The sequence below is a fragment of the Mytilus galloprovincialis genome, chromosome 8, assembly GCF_965363235.1.
Source record: "Mytilus galloprovincialis chromosome 8, xbMytGall1.hap1.1, whole genome shotgun sequence".
Lineage (NCBI taxonomy): Eukaryota > Metazoa > Mollusca > Bivalvia > Mytilida > Mytilidae > Mytilus > Mytilus galloprovincialis.
The window spans coordinates 70,506,909-70,517,831 of record NC_134845.1 but is presented as its reverse complement, the minus strand read 5'-3'; the positions used below and the strand labels follow the sequence as shown (position 1 = coordinate 70,517,831).

At 32.3% G+C, this 10,923-nt stretch overlaps 1 protein-coding gene across 1 annotated transcript; it reads right to left on the bottom strand.

The window, feature by feature from the left end:
• Positions 1-677: 677 nt before the first annotated feature.
• LOC143042477 (uncharacterized) lies at positions 678-5,915 on the bottom strand. Its single transcript, XM_076214783.1, has 2 exons — positions 4,769-5,915; positions 678-3,204 (listed from the first exon to the last, which is right to left on the bottom strand). The coding sequence occupies exons 1-2, from the start codon at positions 5,766-5,768 to the stop codon at positions 1,691-1,693; spliced, it is 2,514 nt and encodes an 837-aa protein (XP_076070898.1). The 5' UTR covers positions 5,769-5,915; the 3' UTR covers positions 678-1,690.
• Positions 5,916-10,923: the final 5,008 nt, after the last annotated feature.

Sequence of the window (10,923 nt, the reverse complement as noted above, 5' to 3'; positions counted from 1 at the left end):
ATATATGACATTTTTTAAGTCATGATATCCACAAACAGGAAGTGGGTATCTAACGATTCCAAAAGTGCTCACATGTACACCTGACAACAAATAACAGCCAAGCTGCTGAACAATTATAAAGTCATTCTGTTTAGTTATTTCTGGTAAAAGAGTGGTTAAAATATTTGTTGGAAGAATATATGATTATGGAATAAGACGATTTCAATATAGCCTCCTTTTTTTTATAATGAATGTTAAAAAAAAGTATCTAGCACAAATATAACTTCCAAATATAGCCTTTACCATCCAAAGAGGAAATGGTAGGATAGATCCCATAATAAATTCACCTATAGATAAGATTTAACAGAAAAATAATATATATAGTATCTTATAAAGCATACAGTGATACATTTATGTTAAAAAGTATGTTGCATATTTAATGAAAAGGCACTAAACTCATGAATTTAACAATTACAATACAATTGGTAACAAGTGTGGGTCCATTCTCTAATTCACTTTTCATTTTACCAAAAAATAAATTGTATAACAAATATCAAACTAACCAGGTAATGACACTTCTATGGTAACCAAAAGATACATTGTAAAGGGAATTCAAAATATCTCCCACTGCCAATTCCAAATGCTTGTTTTTGAATTATTGGGCTTTAAAAAAGACTGAACTTTTCCCTATTGATCTTGTTGGTTTGTAGGGATGATTTTTACAGGCCCAACATTAATTTTACAAGCCTGGACTGCTGGACCTGTGGTTCAGCGTGAAGACTGCTAATGTTGTCATAAATTAATATTGAGGAAGTAGATACTACATGTAAGGCGAAATAAAAATGCCCCCTAATGACCCTTAAATAAAATGTATATATTTTTATAACAATAAGAATGTGCATGTAGGTTTTAATTTTTAAAAATACATCACAAACTCTGACATCTGGCCTTATTGCCACCTCAATGATTTAAAATTAGAGCTTAGTTCTGTTGATAATATTATATATATCAAAATAACAAACAAACAATAAGAAAAAAACATACTTCTCACAAAATAAAAACATTCTTTCAAACTCACAAGAAAACAAGATACCCACATTACATCTTTTTAAGTGACTGACATTTGATTTGAGTCTAGCAAAATTATGAATGAAAGACGTGTTTTTAAGTCTATGTTTATATGTAAATTGATAAAAGAAAATGAAAACAAATTTCAGTACATTATCAATAACATCTAATCTTTAATAAACAAATAAAAAATGTTAATTAGAAATCAACATTCCAATAAGGTTTTAAGAAACATAAGACATGTAGAGATAAAGCAATTCGTTAGTATTTTTTTCTTTCAAATTTTAGTGTTTATTCAAAATGTAACACAAAATTTGGGAATCAGTTGTGAGTTTTGAAAATTCTTTAATACTATGATTACTATCACTTTTTCCAATATTTTTTTTAAATGACAATAAGGGGAAAAAATTTCGTACAATAAAAAAAATTAATACTCATTAAGTACATTATTGTAACTACTAGCATGTCAAAAACTAAAGAATTCTCCCTGCTTGCTCATGTAACATAAGTAAGGCACACTTGTTATAAAAATAATGAAATATAAACCTGTATTATTGGTTTTGATAGTTTTGATATTGTGACATATAATGTACTGTATTATTGGTTTGGATAGTTTTGATACTGTGACATATAATGTACTGTATTATTGGTTTGGATAGTTTTGATACTGTGACATATAATGTACTGTATTATAAGAGAAAGGTTCTGCAGTCCATTGGTTACTTGTTCTCATTTGAACGTTGGTATGAAAAGGGTTAGTTAATCTTTCTTCACTCTTTCGATCGTGAAGACTTGTGAAAGGTTCATTAAATGTGTGATCAAGGTTAACAGAATGGTTACTGTCTTGTGGGTTATGTAAGTATTGAGATATATTAGACGAACTCAGCAGCATATCATTTTCTGAAGCGTCAGCAGCAGTCTGAAGCATTGTGGGATTTTTTCTAAGGTAGATGGCAGTTTCTTTCATTTGTTCTTCAGATACACTGTAAAGGGACTGTTGTATGTACCTTCCATCCGGGGATGTCTGGTCTACTGCATCACTATGTATCCTACTTTGTTCTTCTGTAGATTGCTGATGTAGACTCAATTCATCAACAATGTTAGTAATGGTGTCATCAGCAGTTACCTGACCAATTTCATTATTGTTGCCTTGCGGACCTTGAACTTCAGTAATATTGTCCGTCTTTTTAGCTGGCAATCTTTTAATACGACCTTCAGGTTTTTTCCCTTCTATCCAATAATCTTCTGCTCCTTTCAAATCACAAATGACATCTTCTCTCCATTCTTTAGTATGCTTTTTATGTACCAGTATCATGTGACGTCTAATTATAGATGCATCACTAAAAGAACGAGAACAGATAGCGCAAGAGAAAGGTTTATCTCCATTATGTATTCTTTCGTGACGTAATAACGCTTGTCTCTGAGTAAAACCTTTACCACAAGTACCACATAAATGATCTTTTGTAACTTTGTGAATTTTCTTGTGAATTTGTAATGCTGACTTTTGGCGAAATAGTTTATCACAAACATCACATTTAAAATGGAGCACTTCATCATGCATAAAACGATGTTCTTTCAGAGATTTTTCATATGCGAAGCTTTTACCACAATGTTCACATTGATAAGGCTTCAGTCCCATGTGAACATTGGCATGTTGAACATAGGAGTTTTTCTGGGTAAAACTTTTCCCACATGTTGGACAAAGAAATTGTTTTTTCATCCCTAAATGCTCTGATTTTACATGATAATTCAATACATATTTGGTGCTGAAAGACTTTTTACAAACTTTACATTCATACTCAGGTTTTATATAATTTTCCTCATGGCTTTTCTTATGCTGGATAAATGTTCGGCGTGATTTGTACATTTTACCGCAGAAATCACAACATAACTGTGGATTCAGATGACATTTTTCATGTCGAACCAAATCTTTTTGAATGCTAAATATTTTATCACAAAATTCACACGACCATATCTTGTCTTTATGCATTCTCTGTACATGTTCTCTAAGGTTTGCTCGTTTACTAGATACATAGGAGCACTGGGTACAGGTAAACTGTTGCTCGCTTGGTTCTGTTTCTTCAGTTTTATTACTTCGTTTCTTCAAAGACTTTGGTTTTTGCTGCTTCTTAAGTGTTATCTTCAGAGCTTTGGTACCTGTTGAAAAATGAAGGTATATTAAACATGCTATATACAGTAAAAACATATTCTTCTGTTTTACAGTCAGGGGACTTACTTAAATAAGTGATTTTCTAAATCACTGATTTAAGTAACATTATTTCCATAAAGGTTGGAAGTTGGAGTTGTCTTTCTTTAATAATCACCTATTTAAGTAGTACAAATTAATCACTGAAAGAAGTGATTTAATTTTATTGTAGCTTTAACTATAGAATACTAATGATCCAGGGACTAATTATGTTTCTAAACTTATCAGAACCAACATCTGTGTTGTCTAGGATGACCAGGTCATTTCAGGTGATGACCTTGTACTGAATCTAGGATAATGACATAAAAATCACTTGTTTAAGTATCAGACCTCAATTTCCTTCCCAAAAATCACTTCTTTAAGTATCATTCTTTTAATAATCCCTACTAATTTCAACACCCCCAAACAGTGAGATTTTTATCGCGAACAGTAGAATTTTATTACATAATCTGAAAGACGAAACCTTGAACTTCACCGGAAAAATACTCCCACTGCTGGGAAAAATCTTTTAAGAAAGTATCAGTTCATTATGTAAAGCCATTATTATAGCATTTTTTCAACTAAAATAGAATTTTCAGCTAAATGATAGCATCAAAGGCAGAAACCTTTCTACTTAAAAGAAGCAAAAAGTTTGTTTTTTTAGTTTTACTAATTAAAAGATATTATTTAAACCTATGTGTTTAAAATTTGGAAAAAAATACAAAATTCCAATTTGTGACAAAACCACGATTTTGCTACTCAAATAAGTGATTTAAAAATCACCTATTTCAGTAAGTCCCCTGACTGTTTTAATAAATCTTTAAACTAAATGCGACATTTACAATAGATATATAAGAAGATGTGGTATGAGGGCCAATGAGACAACTCTCTCATCCAAGTCACAATTTGTAAAAGTAAACCATTATAGGTCAAAGTACAGTCTTCAACAAGGGACCTAAGCTCACACAGAAAAGCAATATACAAAGGACCCTAAAAAAATTATATGTTTTCTGCTTGTTTATACCTTCATCTTTTTTTTTTGTCTTTGCATGAATTGGCATATATAAATAACATTTAAGTAGATTTACCATTTACCTCCGCTTTTACAACAGCAATTTTTATAAAGTTTCCCCTTTGTAACATGTTTAAAACTAATCAGGTACATAAGTAGCTTCATGTCAAACTTTGGAAATATATTTAAAAGCTTTGTGTGTATTCAATATTTTTTACAAATTTGAGGTTAACAATGTATGGTTCAATTCCATTGCATTTAATTTGGCAAACTTTCAGGCTCTTCAACATGTTCAACTTCATTATTTGAGTGTCACTGATGAGTCTTTTCTGTATAAAATGTGCTTCCGATCTGTCATACAAAATTTCAATCCTGATATCTGTGATCCTCTGTTTCTGGCTAATATAACAAAGTATACAGTATTATATACTTATCACATGTAGCACTATAATGATATATGTATAAGTACATCTGAACCAGTGACAACTCTACATCAGATTTATATAGTATAAATGAAACTTTACCTTTCACCTGAAATAGTTCTCCCTTGTTCTCTGGAGTCCAGTCAATTTCTAAATCTCTTTTCATTTCTTTATCACTTTCAACTTCACTGGTCAGTTTTTTATCATTTGTTCCATTTTCAACAAATACTTCATTATCTTTAATTTCATTTCTCATGTTTACTTGGTCCTCTAGGTTTTTAACAGAAAATTCATCTTGCATAAGCTTTTGGCTCCAAGATTTCTTTGGTTTTAAACTTGATGGTCTTTTTGCAATGTTTTTATCTTGTTTATTTTCTGTTAAGCTTTTCTTGTTTATTTGTCTCTTGGTTGACGATGATTTTGATGATTTTTTGGGAGTCAAACTTTTCCTCCTCCTTACTCTAGTAAATGACCGGTCAGTCTTTTTCCCTTTATTTGTTTCTTTTTGCTGTGACATTGGACTGCTAGTACGAGGTTCACACATTTCTTCTTTAATTTCTGGACATTTTTCTTCTTGGGAATGATCTTGCGTTGGTTCAGAAGTGTGTTGTTTGATGTATTCTGTGACTGTGTCAGTTATCGTCTCAATTACTGGATGTGTATTACTATTAATCAAAGTGTCACTGGTAATAAACGAGTACACGATTGGATCTGGTATCTTCAATTTTGTTTGCTTTTTGTCAGCGGTACCATGATCTGGTGTTGTCGGAATTTCATCTTGTGGCAAACTGACTAATTGCATATCCTGAACTTGAATTTGATTATCGGTGTTCTCCATGTCCAAGTTGTGTATGGTTAGTATACCTGGGTTTATATTATAGTTCGTCTGCAGATATCTTGCAATGCTGTTGTAAATTTCGATAATAGCAGCCCAATTGCCTTCCATCAGGCACTGCTTCTGTTCGGTGAAAGAAGTTTTTACATCGTTATCCAAGCATATTTTGTGGAGGTGACTGTTAGGGTCCCATGGAAAATCTCCACATTTCGCTAAGACTTCAGATGAAAGAATTGCTGATGTATGGGAAAAGATTGTAAATGCCATTATATTATTTCGTTGAGATTTCTCAAGTATTTCAAATTTTCATGCCAGTTTGTTTTTATTTTTGTTGATTTTCACATTTTAACAACAAAACTTGTCCGGACCACAGATTTCACCTCCTCAACAAAAGATTATTACAGGGGACATAACCCCACTCTGGAATACAAGTCAATTCGTCCCCTGGTCAATTCGGCACATATAAAAAATCAAATCGGCACATATTTAAAGTCAATTCAGCACTTATTATTTTTTTATCCTTTGATTCGAGATATGAGGAGAAAATTACGACTAACTTCTTCTTCTATATGTATATCCGTCCAATATTGAACACCTCCGCAACGGATATTATCCGAGACGGGAGTTAATTTGAGCTGACACTGAACTACAACAATAGAGACTATTAGATAACAGTTGATGTGTTTTATCATTTGTTTTTTCCATTTTATTAGAGACTTTCCGCTTTGAATTTTTCTCGGAGATCAGTATTTTTGTGATTTTACTTTTTAGATAACAACTGGCATATTCCTGACTCGGTACAGGACAAAAAAAAAATAAAAACAAAATGGTGGGTTGAACCTGAATTTATGGCTAGCGAAACCTCCCCCTTATATTGGGAGAAAAATCATTTTTTTGAATGGCAATCAGCCGGAACCAATATCTGCACTTAGTAGTTTTAGCCGGTAAAAGTGTTTTTATAAAATCTTATTCCAGGAAATGTGAATGCCTACTGTTTTTGTCCGGGCTGATATTATAATAATAATAATAATAAATTCTTTATTTAAAGAGGGTGTCAGTTAGTTACAATAAACTAATCTTTCCTGAGGCCCTCAATTAAAGGCTGCTAACAATATCATTATTGTTTGACATAAATTTTACATAGAGTTTCTAAAAAAGAAAATCAAGAATTCACTAACAGCATGATCTGACTTCATTTTCGGGAAATGACATCTGTAACAAACATAGCTGCTTCTTTATAAGCAGACTGAACCAATTTAAATGAAATTTCCAACTATTTACTGACTTCCGAAGCTGCACAAAACTCCTTTCAAGTATAGATTTATTTCGTCTTCAAGCCATTGTTACACTACTAAACTATCTATTCTATTTACTAGTACACTTCATTGGTACAATAAAAACACTGGTAATTCATTTTTGTATACATAAATTATGCCGTTAGTTTTCTCGTTTGGATTGTTTTACATTATCATTTTGGGGTCTTTTATAGCTGTGTAACGGCTTGTTTTCATAAGCCACTTTGGTTGATACAACAACCTCTTACTTTACCTTTAATTTAAGAACTTACTGGTCTTGCAAACCTCACTGTCTAATTGGTCTTGCACAGACCTCAGTCACTGTCTACACGAAAGGTCTATAGCACAGACTTCACTGTATAGATGGTCTTGCACAGACCTAAGTCACTGTCTACACGAAATGTCTAGCACAGACTTCACTGTCTAACTGGTCTTGCACAGATCTCAGTCACTGTCTACACGAAAGATCTAGCACAGACTTCACTGACTAACTGGTCCTGCACAGACTTCACTGACTAACTGGTCCTGCACAGACCTCACTCACATTCTACACGAAAGGTGTAATGCATTTCACTTCATCTTGACACAATGTCGCTATTGTGTTTAGCATTATAATGCATCTAGACAAAGGTTAAAATGACAGATGGAGCAATGTCACTTTTATGTGAATTTTAATTTGCTTTTCATATTTATGTTTCATGTTTTTATCTTTACAAATTGTTGATATTTGTTGAATTATGTATTTTGCTAATAAACTATGAAAACTTGCTAGTATTAAGTTTTGCAAAGCCAAATATGAAGGATCAGAGACTCAGGATTCCGATACCTACTCTTTACACGGTCTGGGGTAAACAGTTGGTTAAAATGTGCCGTCAATGACACGGGAAATACACATTGTAGAAACCCCTCCGGTTACAACTGACTATGCAATATGAGCTAACTGACTATGCAATATGAGCTTTGCTCCGCCGCATTGTTGATGGCCGTACGGTGATGATTTAAGTGTTAATTTTTGTGTTATTTTTGACTTATTTTTATAATAAATTGTTCAAATAAGGCCTTAAAAGAGTTAAAAATCATAGTGGATTTAATTACTTTCACAGTACTTTTGGAGTGTCAAAAATTCGTTGGAAGTACTTGATAAATTACATGTTTATTTTGGTGACTTTGAATCTATTTACTGAAAGTTTTGCTTTTTCTATCCTATATACCACCTTGCCTCATAATCTTATTGAAGACAAATCCTTCTATTCAGGTCTGCCAATAATATCTCCTTTAAATTCTATCTACACTTTGGCCTATATAAAAGCTTCAAAATAAACCAACAAAACAAAATGATTTACTGGCTTCCGAAGCTGCACAAAACTCCTTTCAAATATAGATTTATTCCGTCTTCAAGCCATTGTTCCACTACTAAATTATCTATTCTATTTACTAGTACACTTCATTGGTACAATAAAAAATTTGATTTGGAACGCCATCTTTTTTGAAGAATTTGAAAATCGTGACTTGTAGTTCTTTGCCATGTAAAATTTTATAAAAAGTCCGAATCACTTGAAAATTGCTTCTTTTGTTAACCTTATTGTTTGCAGAAACTACATTATTCTTATTCTTATTTTCTGAAGAACAAGAGATATCGATAATTTGCTATAACAATTTTCCCGCCTTTTTATGGTGCAATGTTGAGGTAAAATATAGTACTGTAAATTCAGAAATTATTGCGTTCATTTATTATTGCGATTTTGTCATTTTAAATTAAATGCGATTTTAATTATTACGATTTTGAGAAAAGTCATGCTTAATTCAGTTAAGATATTACAAAATGCGAGTTTTAATTATTGCGTTTACAACTCTGTCGCATTATTCGCAATAATAAAAACCTCGCAATAATTTCTGAATTTACAGTAATTTAAAATAAAAAAAAATGACCAATGTTCTTTTCATAAAAATTCAACACAATATTCATTTTTATCTATTAAACCAAATAAAAAAAATAAAAAAGTAGGGTCACCTTACTCTAAAAAAGATATTCAGAAATATTGTAAAAAAAAAATGATATGGCGGGAACAAATTGCGCCAATCATCTGAAAGAGTGTTGTAAACAGTTATTTGTTTAATTGTTGTTATTGATATGGTTTTAAACACAGCATAAGTTTTCTCCACAGAAGTGTTTAAAAGATATATATGTGATGAAGTAATACCTCAATGACAGGGTTTTTTTTCTGTATTTTTTTTTTTTGTGCTTTGTGCTGATCTGAAGAGTCGTCTTTTTTTTTTGTGTACTTTGACACCACTTTCTACGTGAATTGGATGACCACAGCTTGTGTGTGCCTGTCGTTATTGTTGCCGGTTATTATTTTGTATTATTTTACGTCACGTTAAAATGCCATATTTTGATTGGCTTATACGAGGGTGTTAATTTACTCTATCACATGGCTGAGCGGGTGACATTTTTTTTAATGTTACCCTCTCGTCAAGACCAATCAGAATTCGATAATTTAAAGGACAATGAACCGAACTTACATCAAGTAATTAAGTGCGATGCTTAAGTTCTACGTTTTGGTTCAGATTTTGTTGTTTTTTTGTTTGTTATGAACGTGATGTCAAAGAAAATACTTTTAAAATAAAAGTAATCTGTAAAAGACAATAATGATAGGACATTCAGTATGATAGATTAAATAACACATAGCTGAGAGTGTAATAGAGCAGATTGGTACCCTTCGAAAAAGCATTGTCAACCTTGGCTTCGCCGCGGTTGACAATGTTTTCTCGGGGTACCAATCTGCTGTATCACCCTCTCAGCTGTGTTATTTATATAATATATGTGATGAACTAATATATCATGACTGGAGGTTTATTTTTTGGTAATAATTATTTTGTTGCTTTGTGTCGATCTTAAAGTCGTCTTTTTCAACTGATTTTCCAGTTATTTTTTGGGTGTGCTACAACACTTCTTGGTCTAAAATTATAGTTTACTGTGCGGTATGGGTTTTTCTCATTGTTGAATGCTGTATGGTGACCTCAAATAATAACACTTCAGTAAATTATCAAAAATGTATTTATCTCATCGGAAGTCATACCACATCTTCTTATTTTTATATCAGCAAGGTGCATTTTGAGGTACTGTAAATAACCACTACAATTTGGGTGCGTAATTATCCTTCAACTGTCAAAACCACAAGGAGGTGATACAACTTGAATTAGATGGAAGTAAAGGAAGTCATACAGCACAGATGAAAATCTAGTATTACAACAACCAGAAAGACCATATAAAATATATTACATGTAGTACCAGCGCTCAGGAGTCATTTTCTTTTTGTTAACGATCGGCCTTTATCATGAAAAAAAAGTAAACAAATAAGTAATTTTGAATGAATAAAAGAAATGCTGCCTATCTTAGTGAAACAGACAAAATTTAAAAGATAATGAATAGTTTTTTCAATTCAGATAATCTGAAATCTTTGTAGCTACTCTTTTGCAAGTAGTAACACGAGCTAGAATTTCTGTGTGTATTCTTCTCAGCCAGCACTAGTCTAATACCATTGGCCGTATCTCGCCTTTTAGCCAATTGCAGTTGAAATAAATTCAGACCACTATCCGATATATTTTTTGCCATTGCTGTCGAGATCACGCTTCTCTCTGTTAAAGCCTTTAAGGTAAGCAGTCATACCTTTGATACCATGTTTTGTTTTAAGCATAGAGCACATGACGTGGTGGTAAATGAGTATGGACTTAACTCAGTGATGCTACATTTGGTAAATTGAACAAATTCTTTCACCATTTGTACATCAGCGGATGCATTATTGGCACTGTAATTCTTTTTTAAGAAGGTAGAAACAAGCGCTTCTTGTTTATGTGATTTCAATTCTGGATACTGATTTTCGGGAAAAAGGGAGTGTGTCAATGAAACCAAGAACTTTTTCCTCAAACGATGAGTAGAGTTGAAATTTCTGTAAACAGAGAACTAATCAGGTAATTTTTTAGTAACAAGAAACAAAAGAACTATGTCAATTGGACCTGCTTTAATACTATAACTGCCCCTTGAATTTTTACTAGATAACACTTTTGTCCGCTTTTGAGCTTCCGTATATCTTCAGGTTGTCGGAATTCCCATGGGGACTAACTGT

Coding starts and splice junctions, on each gene's coding strand:
- LOC143042477 (XM_076214783.1), bottom strand. CDS start 5,768: ATGGCATTTACAATCTTTTCCCATACATCAGCAATTCTTTCATCTGAA. Junction 3,205..4,768: donor AGAACTATTTCAGGTGAAAG/GTAAAGTTTCAT, acceptor ATTTTTCAACAG/GTACCAAAGCTCTGAAGATA.